The 21,621-nt window shown below is 40.6% G+C and overlaps 1 protein-coding gene across 4 annotated transcripts in view; it reads right to left on the minus strand.

Annotated features, from left to right (window-relative positions):
* The window catches only part of gramd1ba (GRAM domain containing 1Ba), a 52,033-nt gene extending 30,715 nt beyond the window's left edge, over nt 1-21,318 (minus strand). Inside the window, exons 1-2 of one of the 4 annotated variants that reach the window (XM_056244011.1) lie at nt 21,308-21,318; nt 15,705-15,770 (exon numbers count right to left, since the gene is read on the minus strand). Coding sequence is in view for 3 of the 4 variants with exons in the window: in XM_056244020.1 (XP_056099995.1) it covers nt 15,705-15,782; nt 17,772-18,118 (425 nt within the window). In the remaining variant the exon portion in view is untranslated. Of the gene's footprint in view, nt 1-633; nt 876-15,704; nt 15,783-17,771; nt 18,122-21,307 lie in introns of those variants that run through there. The other 3 variants (XM_056244020.1, XM_056243998.1, XM_056244004.1) reach the window with 3 other exon arrangements.
* Between the last annotated feature and the right edge of the window lie 303 nt (nt 21,319-21,621).

Below are 21,621 nucleotides of genomic sequence, written 5' to 3' on the forward strand. Positions count from 1 at the left end.
AATTCTCCCAACCAGAAAGCACCTTCATCACAGATAACTTCGACTTCTGAGGAAACTGCAACATTTTGCCTTGCTGACAAACAGTAGAGTATATGAACTGAGAAAAAGGAAAAAACGACAGTCCAAAAGAATATGAAATTATTACATTGAAAACTGCACAGTCACCGTTCCTTCACTAATCTGCATAAGTCCTGAACTCAGTGCCTCTAAAATAGGCTTCCACCATCCAACAGGGAAGAATCATTCTGCCATCTAAGAGGGCACTGTTACATAACCATTAAAAGTTTATCATTAAAGTCCACCATCTTGGCCTCAGCTGTGTGATCGCCCATTGTTTGGAGCTATGGAGAACCGAATCAGTCATCAGACCAAGTCAACGCTGTACATGGTTGATGTATACAAGTGGGCACTAATACGCCACTGCAGATCTATGACAGCGACAGATACAAAGCCACGGAGAGAGCGAATCCCTACCGTACTGTACAAAGCAGGTGTTTAAGATGAGGACATGGTGCCAAAATCTCTATCCTGCGACATTAAAATGAGAAGTAAACACACAAACGAATACTGCAGAGAGAGAAGAAGCCCACGACAGACCGGTTAGCATCACACAGGACCGTCTGTCCATCTTACCAGGCAAGCTTGAAGCCTTTCATTAGTGCAGTGCAGGCTGTCCTGATCCCACAGTGTCATCTTCCCATTTCACGGGCCGCCTTTCCCAAGGCATCCCGAGCGGGATGTTAATCCGGGTCGGTTCTGGTGATCCCAAGCACGGGTGATCGGCCCGACTCAGAATGCCTCATTCAACATGAAAGTGTCCGGCGAGCCATACTTCCACATCCTGAGTGTGTGAAGCGCTCATGTGCACCTCTGAAATGCAGCAGCCTCTCTCTCTCTCTCTCTCTTCCTGCAGATGAGGGCATGAGCGGCTCTCGTCTCAATCCGGTGCTGACTGAGCATGCTCAGATCCTCTAGGCCACTCCCCCCCCCCCCCCCCCCCCCGCTTCCTTCCTGACTCAAAGAAATTCCTGTCCGGTCTCACTGCTGCTGTGTGTGTGAGGGGCTATGGGGCTGTCGACAGCTGGTCCTCTAATCCCTTAATACAGATGGACGGTAAACACTGCGAACAGAGTGTGTATAAGGATGAGAGAAATATATTGCTTGGTGTCTTGTTCTATTGCAGTTACACACACACACACAGTTGATATTACTGCATTTGTCCAGTCACGTGTACAGGCCATATCAGTGCTTCTCTGATCCCGTGGACACACAGGTCACTGAAACACCCACAAGCTGCCTGAAGTCATTAATGTCTGTTAAAGTGTGTTTTCAATGTGTGCGCTGAAAAAAAGAGGGCCAAATTTGTCAGTAAAGAGCAACAGGAAGTCTTCACTACAGACTCAAATTTTGATGGCTGCGTCGTTCAGATTTGACTGGGTATAAAAGAATGACAATTCTGAGTCACTGTCCTCAAATTCAATTAAATACACATGACCATGATTTTCAAAGTAGGACATGTTCCTGAATCCTTGTCCTCATCCCTGTCGTCCTCAACCAATAATATTTTAGGGTTAGGTTTAGGGTTGGGTTTTGGGGCATGAATAGCATTCTAACTTGTCATTTTCCTCTGCTTTTAGGGGTTAGGTGTGAATGCACCTACACAACATAAAGTTTACAAAAAATGGTAAATGGACTGCATTTATATAGCGCTTTCACAGACCCAATGGCCACCAAAGCGCTTTACGTTTTGCCTCACATTCACCCATTCACTCACTCATTCATACACCGACGGCGGCGTCAGCCATGCAAGGCGCCATCCAGCTCGTCGGGAGCAGCGGGGGTTAGGTGTCTCGCTCATGGACACCTCGACACTTGGTCAGGTGGAACCGGGGATTGAACCACCAACCTTCTGGTTTGTAGACAACCTACATGAACCACTGAGCCACTGCCGCCCCGAAAAAAAGACAAAGACAAAAAAGACAAACAAAAAATGTTGATTCTGGCATAAATCCTACTTGGCAAAATCATAGTCATACATTAACAAAAATATACGAGAAGTGTTCACACTGACAGTGATTTGCAGAATCAAAATGACCATAAGTTCGTTTCAATGAGAGTTAGTGATTTAAGGCTACATGAGGGAAAACAACTGTTATAACAAAAATGCACTGTTATAACACCATTCACAGTGATGCAATACGGCAAATGGAAGCACAGACAGTGAAGCTTACATGATTGTCATCCAGTAGCAACCAACAGGACAGCAACTTCCCGTGATTTAATCGCTGTCAGTGTCAACGCACCTACAATACATCATTGTCTATTGGTTATGCAACTGCTTCTCAAAAAACATAATATTTGCCTGTTTTACATTGACTGTAAATGTGGACTAGGGGTCTGGGACAACATCTGAGAGAAAGAACACCTGGAATAGAGGACTCATAACGCCCATTTTCAAAATTGGAGACAAATTAGATCCAAACAATTACAGAGGCATCTGTGTGAGCAGTGATGTTTTGCAGCATTATCAACACAAGACTCATTCACTTCCTTACCGAACACAATCCCTTAAGCAAAAGTCAAATTGGATTCTTACCAAATTTTAGACCAGTCAAATTTTCAGTCCATTTCTTCACCCTCCATACCCTGATTGATAAATAAATCAACCAAAACAAAACCAAAATATTGGCATGCTTTGTAGATTTCCAGAAGGCCTTTGATTCAATTTGGCAACAAGGTCTGTCTCACTTTCAGAAATAAACGGAGTTCTTCACTCAAGGAGGGGTGTGAGACAGGGCTGCCGACTATCACCGACCCTCTTCAATATATACATCAAAACTAGAACAATCTGCAGCACCTGGCCTCCACATGACTACATGATAAATTCTACACCATAAAGTTAGTCCTCTATGCAGATGATCTGGTCCTGCTGTCTCCAACAGAAGAGGGTCTGCAGCAGAACAAGTTTCAAGAACAATTTCACCCTTGGTATGATCAAAATTGATCATGCCACAAACTACTCCTTGGTTTGAAATTCAGTACAAACGGAAACCTCAACTTGGCCGTGAATGAACTGAAAGACAAAGCAAGAAGGGCTTTCTATGCCATCAAAAAAATCTATCTAATTTGAAATACCAATAAGACTCTGGCTCAAAATATTCCAATCAGTCATAGAACATATTGCAATATATGGCAGCGAAGTTTGGGGTCCTCTCCTAAATCACGCATTTGACAAATGGGACAAAAATCCGATTGAAGCCCTGCATAGAGAGTTTTGTAAAAGCATCCTTAGAGTACACACCTAATAATGCATGCAGGGCAGAATCAGGCCAATGCCCTCTATCCACATTGAGAAAAGAGCCATCAAATTTTGGAAACATCTAAAATTGTGTGACCCCCAACTCTTATCATTTTAAAGCCCTTAAAATCCATGAAATGAATGTTGACAAGAGTCACCTCATTCAGCTGGTACTGAGGCTCCATAAACAGACTAACACATTTAACACGACTAAACAATAATCAGCCTCAGGACACTGACAACCCTTATCCACAGAATCAACAGAGCCCTACCAAATGATTAATGCACAAAAGGAAAACTACCTAGCTTATTGGAATGAAACAACACAAAACAAAGCAAACTACAATGTTATTTGGCCCTAAACAGAGATTAGCAGAATACCTGAGCACAGTCAGAGACCACAAACTGAGGAAGAACATGATGGACTGGGCGACGGCTAGATAGAGAAGGGCAGATACAGACAGAGCTGGATGCCCAGAGAGAGCAGTGTAGCCAAGGAGAAAAAGAAACAGAGTTGCACTTCCTAACCACCTGCCCTAACTATAATGAAATTCAAAAAAACACTGCTTTCCCAATTTAAAATTATCTGTCCCAACTTCAAAAAGTTGAAGAATGATGCACAAGCTCAATATTTTCTTGGTGTAAAAAAGAGACTGCATCACAATTCCTAAAATGCCACAAAAAGAGGACCAAGTCAACCAAACAGTGACGCACCCATTTACTCACACGTGAACTCACACAAACTCTTACACACACACACACACACACCACTATAAAGAGAGAGAGGACACCTCTGAAAACCTGACTACTATTTCAAAATTTCATAAATGACTAGCACACATGCACATTGACACACAGACTTGTAAAAAAACCCACATCCATTAAACCCCAAATGTGGTCATATAATTCTTGTTTCTCATATTTATATCCAACAAGCTGGGATAATACACAAGTAGCCAATAAATTCTCAGCATGATGCTGTCCACAGAGGACTGGCCAATCAGAATTAGTCCCTGTAAAAGCACTGGCCAATCAGAGTGTGTGCATGTCACAGTGGTGCTGAATGGACAGCTCCATCACAGGCTCTGAATGTGAATGCATGCATGATGTTTGAATAAACATTTTATCTGAGACTTATATGTAGGAGTTCAGTTTTGACTTTTTAGACAAAATTCAGTGCACCGTGGGATTAAATTATATAATGTGGTAATATATAATAATATCCTTTAATAAATACATATTCTGATTCTTATATGATATGTTATGAGATGTTACTTGTGCCAAAGGTGTTTGATGTCCAATTAAAGAAAATGCAAATGCAGTTTCAAATATGAAAAAATCTATATCATAATTTAAATCATATAATTTCATCAGCAGCACTCCTACAATTTCACAGCGTCCAGTACTGATGTGAAATATCAGCATTGCACATGTAATCCGTAACGTCAACATGTTCCTTTGCCCTTGCTGGGTCTCTGGGGGTCTGAGTGGGGAAGAGCAGATGGGCAACTCTGGCTCCAGTGGGCCTGTCGAACCTGGCCAATGAAGGCTGGAGTTTATTTCTGTGGGTCCAGTCCTGATATGTTTAGCCCTGTGGCCCAACGAGAGCTGCCACATAGCCCCGCCCCCTCAGCATTGCTGAGCTCACTGCCACATGGAGGCTGAAGGGAGCCAGCCAATGAGAGGAGAGCGTGAGAGAGTCAGGTGATGAGGTGACTGTCAGGCTTGGTTAGAGAGCGTACTGGAGAAGTGAAGTGAGGCAGCTAATCCCTCCGTGCACAAACAAACACACACACACACACACCCCTGACAGGCAAAAACAACAGAGATTGTTATACCACTGAAAAGAGCTCAGAGGGATCAGATGATATTACTCATAACTGCTAGTTGTAGACGGTTTTTCCAAAAGAGGGAATGCCAGATATAATGTTAATATGAGAGTAAAATGGTTTGAATAAACACTTATTTCATACAATATTTACTTAAAACAAATTGTGTTATGCATTAACAAATCTGAAACAGTTATTAGCTTATGCTGATGCAAAATATTGCTTTTTTGTAACGGATTGTTGGGGGGGAAATATGCGGAAGAGAAAATTATGGTGAATAACTATGGTAAAATACTACACGCTTATTAGTAGTTAAATATATATTTATTCAAAATCCTTCAAAATTATAAAAATGTATAATTGCATTTTGAAAGAGTTTTGAATAAATATTGAATACATTCAAATGTATTTTAAAATATAAAATTATGATAATAAAAAATATAAAAATAAACTAACAGAGTGTGGAATATATAGATATAATTCGTAAATATTATGTGTGTAATGATGTGTGAAATCTGTGGAGCTTTTCACGCTTTCTCTGCTGAAAATCTCTCTCTCTATATATATATATATATATATATATATATTATTTTTTTTTTTTTCAAAGTCTATATGGTAAAATGTGTAAAAGACTTCAACAGTATGCATGCTTATGTATAACTATTAATATTATCAGATTCACTTAAATGTTTAATAAAAGATGTGTAGAAGTTTATGAATGAATTCTGCTCGAATCTGCAAAGCTTTGTGTGGGATTCAGTGGCTGCAGTGCAGATCTTCTGATACCTCACCGATCACTGAGGAGATGATGATGCAAACACAGGTCTCGGGTGCTTTACTGAGATTTATCCAGCAGCACTGGTGAATCCCACACAGGAAGGAGAACTCAATCATTCGCTCATGACCTACTTTCACTGGCTCTGTACGGCTCACTCTTCCTGACAGAGACCCTAAGGACGCTGAGAGTTGGTTCAATCTGCAAACAAAACGACTCGGTGCCCACAGACAGACAGACAGATGTCCAGAGAGGGTTCACTTTACATATGGCTGAGGAAATAGTCCGTTTAACAGGAAGTCAGAAGTGCACATGAACTACTATGAGAGAAGGGATTCTGTTTACAGCTCAGTGGAAAAGAAAGAGAGTGTGTGAGAGAGAGGTATCTGATTGGGGTGTTAGATAACATCAGTCTGCAGTTCTGTGATGAATCATCAGCTCTGGTAACAGGACACTGCTGCTGCAGGCTTCTGTGTAATCTCAGCTGAAAGATGGCCTGCACATCTTTCATAGGGATCTGGACAATTAAATAAGAACACAAGTTCAACTGAGGCAACCCGAGCATGTTGAGCACCCTGAAAATCATTACAGGGACAAGTCAAGCAATAATGGGCTTACACATCTTGTTACACATCATTTTGATGGCCACTATCTTGTTGAAACAAGGGCACTGAGAAAACAGGCTGAGCTTAATTTAAAGGGGACCCTTTTTACAAGATGCAATATAAGTCTCAGTAGTCCCCAGAATGTGTCTGTGAAGTTTCAGATCAAAATATCCCACAGAGCATTTATTATCAAATGTTGTAAATGCTCATTTTTAAGTTGAAGCAAAAACACTCTCTTTTCGTGCATGTGTCTTTAAATGTAAATGAGCTGCTGCTCTCCTCCCCTGTCCAGAATAGAGGGGATGTGCGTGTCACCGTCGGCCGGAGTGACTGCGGTTACGCAAACTGAGAGGCAGACAGACAGGGGGCAGCATTGGTTTTCAGCGTGAATGCCGCGAAAAACACACAAACACATCTAAAACAGGGAAAGAGCTTTGCGATTGACTGTACAATTAGATTTGACAGGAAAAATGAGGTATATTTTTACAGACTGCCGAAAGCTACAGAACAGAGAAGCAAATGGATCGCTGCAATTCATAGAAACAACTGGACTTCAGGCAGCGAAAGGTGGATTTGCAGTTATCATTTTGTGTCAATATACTGAATTTAGGGGTAAAATCATACCCTATATATTATATTGACAACTCAATTGTCATGAACAAAATGTTCAACTCAATATTAAATTTGTAATTTGCATGCGTTTTAAAGCTATATCAGTTTAAACTTCTGATTTCGGCTTAATGGCTGTGGCCTAATGGTTAGAGAGACTGGTAACCCAAAGGTTGTTGGTTCGATTCTCAATACCAGCAGGAAATGACTGAGGTGCCCTTGAGCAAGGCACCTAACCCCCAATCACTCCCCGGGTGCCTCAGCAAAATGGCTGCCCACAGCTCCGAGTGTGTGTGTCCACGGTTTGCAGTGTGTGTGTGTATGTGTTCTCTACTTACTACTCCTAATGTGCACTAACTTGGATGGGTTTATGCAGAGGAAAAATTCTGAGTATGGGTTACCATACTTAGCCTTCACATGTCACTTTCACATATGGGCCCAGTTTCACAAACAGGTCTTAGATTAAGCCAGGATTAGGCCTTAGTTCAATTAGGATAGCTTTTATAAACGTCTTGTAAAGCCTTAAAAAAACATTACTGGTGTGCAACTTGAGACAAAACAATGGCACTGGCATATTTTAATATTTGCCAGTGCAAGTTGCTTTCAGTTAGAACAGTTCAAACTTGAATTTTAGTCTGGGACTAGGCTTAAAGGTTCTCTAAGCGATGTCGGGTGACGTCACTTCTTGTTGACGTTTAAAGTACAGTTGACAGTACAGTTGTACAGTGTCAAACAAAACGGAGGCTAGCTAGACCCTCCCTCCTCCTCATCCGCGCACTAACCCCCCAAATCCCGCCCCCAAGTCCTTCTTGTCGGTGATTGGCTGGAACTGTTTGTCATGTTTCGTGGAGCGGGTATAGCCCAGTTTGTTTTTGTTGCTGTTTGTGGAGCCTGGGCTGTCTACAGAGATCGCGTTTCTTTACAGTGTGTTCAGGGGACAGGCAGCCAGCGGTTAGTGAGGAGATGTTTGCTGTATGTGACAAAAAACCAGGGGAAAGTTTTCTGAGTGCACACATCCGAAGCACACACACAGAAAGCTGGCTGTCAGACATGAGTATTAGGCTCAATCCCAATTCACCCCTTGCCCCCACCCCTTGGCCATACCCCTCCGTTTTGCGCGTTCACGTCAAGGGGTAGGGTGTCCCGATTCTTGTTTAGATCGAGGGGTAGGGCTAAGGGGTAGGGCAAAATAGCCCTCGAAACGGAGATTTTTCAGAGGCACACTCCAAACGGAGGGCTACGAGAAAGTTAGCAGAATACATCGCGAATCACCGGCGAGATGGCTTCACAGACTGGTTTTCTAAGCCTTTTTGTGAACACCTCAAGTTCACACGACACGTCCAACAGTCACCATGGGTTAACAGTTAACTATGCTCACATGAAAACATATTACAACTAGAATTTGTCTAAACACTTTTTGTGTTCATTTTGTACAATACTTATTGATTAAATAGTTTTAGTCTAACAAACTTCTTTACGTAAAACGTTTGGCTTTAAATGTGTGCTAGTGCAAGCTTTTATTAATAAATGTCAGTTGGTTTGATATCTTGATATCTAATGCAACGACATTCAGATATTTTAAAAGTATGGCATCGAAATACTTTTTGTGGCCCCGGTCCCTGTAAACTACTTGGACATTGTTAGGAAATATGAAACGTTAAATATAGCAAGTTGCAGTGAATAATGTATGCGTCCTGTTATAGGCTCACTGCACTTTTCTTTTGCAGTGTAAGCATCTCCTAACAAACTATAGCAAAAGGGCAACTCAGAATGTTGCTGATCATGTCAAAACAAAAACCCTGTCCAATGTACAAGGTCTGATCTCACCTCAATACACAGAGGAATAGAGAGAGAGAGAGAGAGAGAGAGAGAGAGAGAGAGAGAGAGAGAGAGAGAGAGAGAGAGAGAGAGAGAGAGAGAGAGAGAGAGAGAGAGAGAGAGAGAGAGAGAGAGAGAGAGAGAGAGAGAGAGAGAGAGAGAGAGAGAGAGAGAGAGAGGGGGTGAAGCTGGCAGAGTGATTTCTTTGTTAATAAGGCTGCTTTGAACAACTGCTAATTAAAGAACAAGCACACTAGCGCGCACACACACACACACACACACACACACACCTGCATTCATCAAAGCTTTGTGCCGGAAGAGAAACAGATCGAGTTAGTCTAGTTACTGTGGCAGGGACACAATGACCCTAAGCTCATGTCGATCAGAAGAACATGACATGACTCTTTCACTGTCTCATCCTGTCACTCGTGTGTGCGTGTGTGTGTGTGTGTGTGTGAGAGAGAGAGAGTGAGAGTGAGAGAGAGAGAGATGTTCATTCTGTTTAGCATCACTTTGTTAAAGGGATTGTTCACTCAAAAACAAATGTTCCGTCATCATTTACTCATCCTTATGCTTTTCCAAACTTCTTTTGTGGAACACAAGCTGAATTTTTGACGAATACCCTGGCCACTCATTTCAATATAAAGAAAGTGAAGAGGACTTGGGCTGTCAAGCTCCAAGATGCCAGCAAAAAAAAAAAAGTGCAATAAAAGTATAATTAAAGCAGTCCATATGTATTGTACATTATATAGCATTTTCCATTTTGTATTATATAGTGGATTACATTTGTTTGTATGATGAACATTTGAGTTGGTATTCTCTGAAAAGCTTGATATCTGCCCAAGCTTTCCTTAGAATAAGAATTCACGAGAGAAGTAAAAATGTCCAATACAAATCATTCTTTTGAATAAGATTCTTTTCAATGAATCAGTCGATCCAGTTCACAAAACTTAATTTGATTTCAACTCACTGGTTCAATGATCTAGTAACAATGGTAAATAGTCACTGGAGGGTAAGATTATCAGCAAGTAACATAAACTTCATCACGCAATGGTCTCGTATGGACTACTTTAATGGTGATGTAGCATCCTTTCAGTGTTGCCAACTTAGCGACTATATATTAGTGACTTTTCAGACCCCTTTAGCAACTTTTCAAAAAAGCGACTTGCGACAAATCCAGCAACTTTTTGGACTACTGGTTAACATGTAGTCAGTCACTATATCATACTTGTGCCGATGCCTGACAGAAAATTTGTAAATTAAAATAAAGTACGTGAACACAGATTAGGAGAGAAAACAGATTTAAAGTGCCGACAGTTGCCACATTACGTCATCTAGCGACATTTAGCAACTTTCTAAGCAGGTTTTGGGTACTTTCTATTGAAAATATTGGGCAACACTGATCCTTTAGATATAAGCTTTAGTGATCATTCATTGTAACTGCATGGAAGTATGCATCCAGTACATTATGCTAACTTTCTCATTTTGTGTTGCTCAAAAAAAAAAGAAAAAAAAGGTTTGGAATGACACAATGCTGCGAATATAATGACAGAATTTTCAGTTTGGGTGACCTATTCCAATCTGTTCTGTGCCACGGTTATGATTGATCATAATAATACGGTAATAAATAATAATAATACATTTGATTTAAAGGCGCCTTTCATGGCACTCAAGGACACCTTACAAAATTCATAAAAAAGACATTAAACAATCAAACCAGTACAGCAACAAACATTAAATCACATAAAAGCCTGCCTAAACAGATACGTTTTAAGACGAGATTTAAAAACTGAGAGACTAGAACTGTTGCGAACTTCTACAGGAATTGAGTTCCATAAATGGGGAGCAGCATAGCCAAAAGCTTGTGACCCCATAGAAGTTGTCCGAGTGCGTGACACAACAAGTGTAAGTGCAGAAGCAGATCTTAGAGTGCGGGAAGGAGTGTGTGTATGAAGAAGATTATAACATATTACTTTAACCTATTAATTAAGTAAATGTTTTAATGCATTTGTTAATGCATTTAAAACGCATAACTAAAAATAAATGTGAATTAAAAGGCATTATAAATGCAAATAATGCACAAATATCCAGTGGCTTTCGGTTCAAAACTGCAGGAGAACAAATTATAACCACAAACATGACTAATATATTGAATAATTATAAGTTTTAATCAACCTTCTGTCCTCTTTACGTCTCTACTGTAAAAAATTGAAGGGTAATTCTATACATCACAGGAAACAGTATCTGCTCCAGCAATACAGACTGGATCAACTGACCATGAATTTCTGCCTGCCAATTACAGTCTGTACACAACACCTGGCAAAAACAGACAAAAGGTACTCACTGATCCCGACGAAAGTGCAGTCTTTTCCTGAGCGTGGACACCCGTGGGTGACAGCCCAGTTTGATGGGTGAGGTACATGATAAAGTCCTGCTCTGAACCATGATGCACTGCTCATGTGGACCTGCACACGGTTTACACACACACCCTAGCGGGACGAAGACTCCTCATTACTGGACTCCCTGCACCCCCTCCTCTCCTCTATCTCTCTCTCTCCCTCTCTCTCTCTCTCTCTCTCTGCACGGCCCGTGTCTTGTCCTGCGGTGACCTAGATCCTGCATTTTCTCGGTGTGTGTTGTAGATTAGCACAGCTTGTTTCCTCACCTGAGGTGTGGCTGTGAGTCAGACCACCAGCAGAGATGCTAATATGACCATCAGAGTCTCAGACAAGAGCTTGGGTGCTATAGTGGGCAAAAATGCACGTCTAATAACCACAGATCTGATAGGGTGAATGGATTTGGTTGTTGCTTTATGAGCACGGCTGGACCTGACTTTGAATCAATTTGGCAAGTAGGATGATATTTTCAATATTTATTTTTATAGGTTGAAACCATGAACAATTTAAAATCTGGCACACTTAAATTCTGTATTGATAGATTTGATTTGAGAGTCATTTTTCTTTTTTCTTTTTTTAGAAACAATGTATGTGTATATATATATATATATATATATATATATCAGGCCAATCAGGCATAATCAGTCAAAATTAAAGCTAGGGTAGAGAATTTGTTTTATAAACACTTTTTGTTATTTTGGTTGAAACTCTCTTCACATCCTGAAAGCAATCAATAATAGAAGTGGTCTAAATATTAAAACATTTGTCAATACCTGCTTGTCAATATTTCCATACCTCCGCGCACCTGCTCGCGCCGACATCACACGCCATAAGCGCGTTGTAGACAGAGGGCCCTATCATACACCGGACCCAATGTAGCTCCAAGCGCGACGCAAGTGTTTTTTTGCTAGTTTCAGCCCGACGCAGTTATCATATTCACGTCCTGCGCCACGCTGTTTAAATAGCAAATGCATTTGAGCCTATTTATGCGCCCATGGGTGTGCTGGTCTGAAAACGAGGTGTGTTCAGGCGCATTGTTGGCGCAATGCTATTTTGAGGCAACTGAAATAGACTGCGCCATTGACCAACAACAACCTGTTCTAAAGTCAATGGCGCAATATTTATTTTGTTATTTAAAGAGCGCGTTAGTAATGTGCGCTTATAGGCAGGTGCACAACGCGCGTACACTCTGCTTATTACACACACAGGGACGCGCAAGTAGCACACAAACTAGCCAAATATTAAAAATAAAAGGATTACAATGTAAAAGATTAAGGCCATGTTTACACGGAAACGATCTGAAGAGAAAACGCAAAAGTGGCGTTTCGTTTTCACTTTTTATTCTGCGTTTAGACGAGCGTTATGGGGGGGAAATCTGCGTGCAAATGGAGACGCAAAAGTGTTAGAAATGCGATGTAGTATGCACTCCAGGCGGCTAGGTGGCAATGTGAAGCACTGCCACACAACAACAACAAGTCCGTGCGCCTGCGTACAACCTTCCTTCTACTTCTCTCCCTAGTAGCGCGAAATTGAAAAGACTCTTGGACGTTTTTCAGAGCTGCTAGGGCAACTTGAAGGTCCGACGTATGGAAATAATCTGACATGTTGGTTGTTATTTTCCTGTACTGGCGCATGCCTGTGACGTAAATGCGTACGCGACGAGAGCCGCCATGAGCAGATTTGCGTTTTTACCCGTTTAGACGGAAACGCGACGGTGGAGCGTTTTTAAGATTTCCACTTTGGAGGGTGGTTTCACTTTTTTGCGTTTTTAAGCCCCAAAAACGCCGTCGCCGTGTAAACGAAAGGCACATCCGATAAAATATTTTTCCCTTTTACCCCTGCAAGCGTTCTCGTGTAAACAGGGCCTAATATTGTGTACATAAAGGTATGGTGGAATCCGGCTTGTCCCGTAGATGGTACGCTTGCGCGCTCTAACCTTGTCCACGAGCAGATCCGTTTGTTAACTAATTGTTGCGCTTAGATAGTTAAAATAGGGCCCAGACAGTCACTGAGCGCTATAAACTAACAGCAGCCACTTTTACAGTTCGTCCTGAACCAAAACAACGAGCTTATGCTGCCTTCACGCAATGTCGTAACCGTCATTACAAGATGGCAACCCGCTGTTCACGTCCTCAGACTCGGATTTATGCCTTTCTATGTCAACACTATCAGCGGCGAAATGAACCTGCAGCAGTCAGGTAGTACAAGTAAGAGCTCTGTAAGTTGTTTAAGTTGATTATTATTGTAATGTTATGTGCTTTGAGACATGAGGTACCTGTAGTTTAACGCGTCTCTCATCTCATGATGCTTTGCAAACTCTGCTGTACACGTTCATGTGTTTTGAAGATGGCGTGGCTTTGGAGACGCTCTAAAAGGAGGGTGGGATCGTATGCTTGAAATTGCAAGTATCTCCGAAATTGCCTACCCTACTTTGTTTTGTCAAAATAATTTTGTAAATAAATTCAAATTCGACATCATGTGAGATGTGGCCAATTCAATTCAAATTCACACTCATGAACTGAAAGGGAGCCTGTACTGTATGTATGTGTGTAATTGAGAGTTGAGCTGTGATTCATTCAGCCTAACGGGACACAAGCAGGCTGAACATTCATCACCTTTAATGAGCATTAGCTGCTTTTACGTCACGACACAAAACTGATTTAAAAATAAGCTCAGGAATCAGCTGAAATCAGGTTGCTGAGTGCACAAAACTGAGCTGAGGGCGACCGTACGCATTCTGACTGACTTTAGCAGATGTATAGATGCGCGCACACACACACACACACACACACTCATGCACATACTCACATAAATGGTTATCTTAAATGAGTTTATAAATATCTCTTTTCAGACAATGGTAAATGATGCTGATGAACGTTAAAAGCAACAAACAAACACAAAAAGAATTAACGATCACACGACATATTTCATACATCCAGGAAAAAGAACACCGTGTTCTAAGAGGTCCAATAAAGGCACAAATAAACAAGCGCCTGAAGCCTGGAGATGAAAAAAAAAAAAAAAGCTCATATGATATTCCAGCCGAGGATCATAGTGTTCTTTGCCCAGCTGGGCTCAACAAGAACATTTGAGCACAGCTAAAAATCTGAGCTTTCTCTCCAAAAACTTGCTTCGCTGATTCAACCTGCACAGCACCTGGTTTAATTTCTGAGATGACGACAAAATAAAAATGATCTGAGAAAATGCAGCCCTGCCATGGGAAAGTGAAACGCATTAGAGTTGTTTTTGAGTTGGCACAGACCGTGTGGTCAGACTCATAACCAGATAACAGATGCAGAATCTGACACAGAAAGAAGAACAACTTCAAAAGCAAAACACGAACCACGAAAAACAGAAACTTCTCAACCACACGCAGACTAAAACCAGCTGCCTGCAGGAAGTTCAGATCATGTCAAGCTTCTCAGTGTCTGCCGTTATAAGGTGTCACTTGACAATTGTTTTCTTTTCTTTTTCAGAGGCTGAATCTAAATATGCAAACTATTTGTCACATAAAAAACACCAGATTAGCCTGTTTTCATCTAACAAATAAATTGTGAAATATATATATTTTTAAAGTCACATTATGAGCAATAAATCCAAAATAATGAAGTATTTGTGTAATTCAATAATTATAATTGTGAGATATAATGTCCCATTGCAAGTATGAGAAAAATTATCATTGAAATAATGAGAAAATTATGGACATAAAGTTGCATTGTAAGAATTAAAGTCACAATTGAAATACTTTAGCAATTATAATATGTGAAGTCAAGATTACTGTACCTTTTTACTTTCTTTTCTTTCTTTTTCTTTTTTTACTTATTTAGTCTTTAGGCGGAAACAGACAATTATACATAGTACATTTCTAATACACTAAAAATAGTAAAATAGCCAAATGACATACTAGAATGCAAACCCTCTGTTCTTTTTCTCCATAGCGAAATTGATTTTTAACAATGCCTAATAAGCATTTAAAGACATAACTACTGTAAGTTCTGAGGTTGTTAATCAATGGTATATGCTTTTGTTGAATCAATCTATCTATCTATCTATCTATCTATCTATCTATCTATCTATCTATCTATCTATCTATCTATCTATCTATCTATCTATCTATCTATCTATCTATCTATCTATCTATCATAACCCCTTGTGGCACAGGACATATCACATACTGTGTGATAGGCTAAATATTTTCCCATCACTAGTGCAGTAGAATTATACGAATCAGGCTTCAGAGAGATGTGAGCTGACCAACTACTGACCCCTGTTGGACATGTGGGAACTACGTTGAGAGCAGCATAACGCATACATGTAAAACACACTGCCAATCAAAATGACATGTAAAGTCCACAGTGTATCGGCGTGGAGTACCTGTCCTCGCGGGTGTTGGGGCTCAGGTAGCGTGTGGACTCTTCCTCATGACTGCTCTGCAGGCTGCTCTGCTGACTGCTGTAACACACATCAGCACATTACAATCAGAACACAAGAAATACACAAACACCAGACGTCACACTGAGAAAGAGACGACAGAAGGTGAGTTTGGACACACGGTGATCTTTTAATTATATGGTGACAAAAAAAATGCTCAAACAAGACACATAGTTTTACAGTCCAACGTTGCTCGGGCTTACAACCAAAAGGAACATCCACGAAGCATCTTTTAAGAAAACAAATTTTCAGGATAGTTGAATCTTCCCCACTAGAGGACAGCAGAGAGTGTCCCAATTGACTAGAGTGCTGTAAACTAAAACAACACAACAATATTTCTATTTAACCAGTTAAACTTGCCATGCTTATCAGGTGCAGTGTGAAACCTTCACAATCCTCCCACAGTTGTTTATAATGTCTTGCCTTAAGAAGAAAAAACCTAGTGCATTTAAGAAGATATTTCTTCAAACACAAGCAAAAAACACTTGCGTCTCGCTTGGCGCTGCATTGGGTCGGGTGTATGATAGGGCCCTCTATCTACAACGCGCTTATGGCGTGTTATTTAAGAAGCTGAGTTATTGCGTACTGCATGAAAAGGAAGCAGGTAATAAAACAGCCTAACAGGTCAACATACCGAAGCCCTAGATTAGTGAACGCTGGTAGCGTAACAAGGGTTTTCTACCAGCAAACACCTGACAACTCACAATACACAGCTGTTACCTGATTCATCTCAGTCATGTCAAACATTTACACATCTGAATTTATTTACTAAACCATAAATTCCCTGTATGGTACCAGTTACAATTTTATACACACCTTCTCAATCTTTATTAGTAGTATTTTCCACATTTTAAAATGATAGTAAAGTCGTAAATATTATGAAATAACACAAGTACGAGAATTATGCAATTACGCAAAAAATCCCCTTTTTGAAAATAAATAAATACTTTTTATTAATGCATTAAGGCCTTGTCTAAACGGACACGGGTATTTTTATAACCGGAGTTTTTCCTACAGCGTTTAAAAAAAAATCCCGTCCACACACGCTCGGTCTCCGTCTACATGAAAACGCAAAAACACGCTATCAAGCGCGGTCAAGAGCATGCCACGCCAGCAGGCGGCGATATAACCCTTAACCGTAAAGCCACGTTGGCCAATCAGAAGCGCAAATCTGACGTCAAACACAGCGGATAACGGCGCACACTCTGAAGTCGCAAGGCAAAAACCCCGGTTTTTCACTGTCTACACGACAACACTGTAACCGGCGTTTCTGAAAATCCTCACCCTGGCAGGGGTTTTCAAAACTGTTCGGTTTCAGTGCGTTTTTGTGTGGACGAACGGCCGAACCGCGTAAAAAAAGTCACGGTTATAAAAATACCCGTGTCCGTGTGGACAGGGCCTAAATTTATAAAAAAAATAAAGACTTTCACATTGTTACAAAAATAGAAAAAATCTATTTCAAATAAACCCTGATCTTTTGAACCTTCTAACTTTTCTGGACGGCAAGTTTAAATAACATAGAAGCCTATGGAGGAGTGAGACAGCTCTCAGATTTAATCAAAAATACCTTAATTTGTGTTCCGAAGATGAACGAAAGTCTTCCGGGGTTGGAACGCCATGAGGGTGAGTCATTACTGACAGAATTTTCATTTTTGGGTGAACTATCTCTTTAATGCAGCTTGAAGTCAAACTTAAGGTCATAGCAGATACATACTGCATGTTGTATTTTTGTCAATTAAAAGGCAGGAAGAGTCGTGAATATTTAAGACGTCCCCAGACAGGCGGCCGCTTGTTCTTCCCTCCAGCCTATAAATGTCCCAGCAGAGCTCCAGAAAACACACTCACACACAAACACACGGGTTGTCTGCTATGTATTGTGCCAGAGCAAGCCCACATGAAGACTCAAATGAAGTGATGCACAGTACTCATGATGGACAGCAGGAATGGAGAATGGATGGGTTTGTGGGCGAGGGTTCGAGTCGGACGGTTCGGGCTCGTGCTCATACAGACCTGCTCTCACTGCCGTGCTCTTTTTTCTCTCCTCCTCTCAGCCACTTGCGCAGGAGGAAGCGTCTGCGTTGGGGAGAGGCGCTGGGTGTGGAACAGCTCGACCACGCCGCGTCCTCGTCGCTGGACGGCGTGATCTCAATGGACGGGAGCTGCAGGTACTCCTTGGAGCCGGAACTCTGAAGATGTTCCTGCTCTTTCTCACTCATGACGTTCTTCATACGGCGCATTTTAAAGCGCTTGCGGCGCAGAGACGAGCTGGACAGGGCCGGATCCGCCACGGATCCGTTACACTCCCCGTCTGCCGGGCCCTGGATCTGCAGCGCGGGCAGCTGGAGGGTCTCGGACATGGTTCTGCTTCTGTTCAGTCTCACATGAGTCCAGAACCAAATAAAGATGCAGAGCAGAGTGCTCAGTGAGTCCACACCTGGGCTGAGCTGAGTTCAGCACTTTCTGTGAGATGGCTCGGTGCTGACATATTGTAGGACAGTCTTGTATCAAAAACCCTTTATCCGGAAAACCAGGATAGCTCCCTAGAGGTCAGAGGAAGGTCATAAGGTCTACTAGGTCAGCAGTTCTCAAACTATGGAAAATTGCAATACTTAAAAACGTAAAAATGTACGTTTATTTTATTTCAATTCATTTACATTTATCTTTCTTTTTTTGTTTATCAAGTTTTACATAGGTTTGCGCATCTAACACCGTGTCCTATCCAGACGTGATGCGACGAGATTCCAGCGACAAGCAGTTTGTCTGTCCGAGACCTGACAAAATCAATCAAATATCACAGCCAATCAGAAGAGCATGTGGGCGGAGTCTCTCTGCAAGAGTACTGCACTTGCAAGGAAATGGATAATGTAGCTAATTAATAAATAGTAAACCAATTTAACATTATTAAAAACACTTACTAAGTGCCCGAGACAATCTTTGTCATTAAATACCCTTGTTTGTTCACATTGAGTTTGAAAGTTCTTGTTTCCTTTCATTTGTTTTCAAAATCTGCTCAGCGGAGGTGAATTATTCATCGTCACTGTCAGTATGGCTATAAAAGGGCAAGCGGAATGATATTCAAACTCGCATTACACCATTTCAACATTAAATGAAGCACAAAATCAGTACACTTCTGTCCCTCCATTGACAGTCTACGCAACTACCACTTTGACACTTCAAAAAGTTCATAAAGAGATCATAAAACGAATCCATATGAATTGAGTGGTTTAGTCACAATTTTCTGAAGTGACTTAATCGCTTTATATGATGAACAGATTTAATTTAGGCTCTTATTCACATATACTCACACATCAGTTATGGTTTTACAGAAACGGAAGCTCAAGCATGTTCACTTGACGTTTGAGAACTAATGAGGTTCATTCTCGTGTTATACATCACGTTTGAGCTTCAGCAAGAACCAATGAGGTTCCTTCTCGTGTTACGCAGCACATTTGAGCTTTCGCAAGAACCAACAAAGTTTGTTCTTGCGGTTGAGCTTCTGGTTAAGTTCGCTGATCAATATTTATATGTGAATAAAAGCCTAACTTCAATCTCGTCATATAATAATACAATCGTCATGTAAAGCAATCAAGTCTCTTCGTAAAATTTGGACTAAAATGCCCAATTCATTTGTCGTAGTCTTACAATCTCTTTATGAACTTTTTGAAGTGTCACAGTGGTAGTTCAATGTCAATGGAAGGACAGAAATCTCTTAGATTTCATTACAAATATCTTCATTTGTTTGTTCCGAAGATGAACGAAAGTCTTACGAGTTTGAAACGACATGAGGGCAAGTAAATGATGACAAAATGTAGGCTAATTTTTGGGTGAACTATCATTTTAATGTGGACCTTTTATCGTGTGTCAAATAACGAGTCAAATCTGGTTAGGACCGTTTTTAGGCTTTATTAACCCGCATTATTATTTTGGGATTGCCGGAAGTGCATGTGTTAAACAATTTAATATTGATTTATTTGAAATTTGCTTTTACCTGAATGTTCTGATTTGATCAGAGGTGCTACTTAGCCTGAAGTGTTTGAGAACCACTGTGCTAGATGGACAGAGCCTATACACGCACTTAAACATTTACACAAGAGTTTACAGGAAACAAGAGGACTTTACAGAAACGTTAGAGTAAAACATGCAAACAAATCAGATCATTTAAATAAACTAACGGGAAAAAACACATTTGCTCTCTCTCTCTCACACACACACACACACACACACTCTTTCCTGCTCTGCTCCGGAGTATTACTGTAAAATGAACATTAGTCATTAGTGATTTCATCTCTAATGGGTCATTCACAGTAACATCATTTATTAGTAAAATCATTAAGGGCCATATCATGCATACATATTATATATGTGTAATATTTTGTTGCATTGAAGTCCACTTTCTGTTTTGTTTTTCTAACTGGGGAGGAAGTTTTGAGATCTGACAGTTCCACTATGTTTTCATAGTACAATGACTCTTATCAAAAAATCTAGGAAGCATGATTCCTCAGGATATGACCCCTTTAAAACATTTTAGAGCCAGGCAGCCAGCCATGCGTGTCCGTGTTAATACAACAGGCTTCACCTAGCGCTGTACTTCAGGAGTGTGTAAAGAAGTCAGGCGTAAACATGCAAGCGTGTTCATGTTACAGGAGGAAGCGCAGAAAGCTGCAGCCCACTGAGAGAAGACACACACTCATGGCTGCCCATCTGCCTGCTCAACACATCACACAATCTGCTGACCGACCCCTACGGCGGTTTAGTAACCTGCCACACACTGTTAGATCACTCCTGTTACTGCTCCACTGGAGATAGGCGGTGCTTTTTTCCTTCTCTTTTTTTTTCTTTAGCAGTAAATGCCAAATATATGAGTTCTGCATTTTTATACAAAACAAATCCTATCATGGCCCCCCGAGCCTGCACACTGCATCACCCTGCCTCAACTGTACAGTACAATATCTGTAATTTCCTGTAATAATGTGAGGCTCTTAATCTTTTTTTTTTTTTTTAAGAAACCAAAAACATACATTAATAATTAATATAAATCACATATTTTAGTGTGCAGTGTATTATACTTAATGCCTGTGTCTACTTAAAAATAAAAGTACTACTACCACAGGTTTTTGGATATAGTACCATAGTAGGCTAATACCAGGGTAATTCTTGGGCATAACTTGGAGTTCCATAGAATAGCATGGTACACATATTTCAGTACCATAGTATATAACAAATGACAGTAGCCTAGTATTATCAAAGTACCATGACACTACCAGCTTGTATCATCATTGTACCATGGTAACTTACTGCCACAGAACTCTTTATTATGTGGCATTGTGAAACATGAAGAAAAAAACTAAGTCTTAAGAACTAAACCTGCCTGTATTAGTATAGTGCATACCACACCTAAAAGTCATTCGGCAAAGTGGATAACAGTATTTCATTTACAATATGCCATATCATTTTAATATTTCAAATTAGGTTAAAATGACAATGAAGCCGTTAACGATCGTTAAGGGTACAAAATAAAAAGTGAATGTACTAAACAGAAATCCTACCTTTTTACATTTCAAATAACCGAAACCCTCGTTTTTAATATGAAGTCGTTGTCTTTAATTTTAAATGACCAGAATGAGGAACTGTACGGAGTTTTTTCCCCACACTGTTCCGTTATGATCTTCACGTTTCCTTTTATGCGGACAATTTCACTCCAATTGAAGGGTGGGGGATCCCGCGGTAAAAACAAAATGTTATTTTACAAAGTGAAATAGGTTTGTTAAAAGCGAAAGGAAAGCACAGATTCTTGTGATAAAGAAATACAAATGTGTGGTTTAAAAAACGATCGGATATTTTATATACGCAGATTGAGCGC

Source organism: Rhinichthys klamathensis, unplaced genomic scaffold (assembly GCF_029890125.1).
Source record: "Rhinichthys klamathensis goyatoka isolate OS25496 unplaced genomic scaffold, OSU_Roscu_1.1 h1tg000027l_1, whole genome shotgun sequence".
Lineage (NCBI taxonomy): Eukaryota > Metazoa > Chordata > Actinopteri > Cypriniformes > Leuciscidae > Rhinichthys > Rhinichthys klamathensis.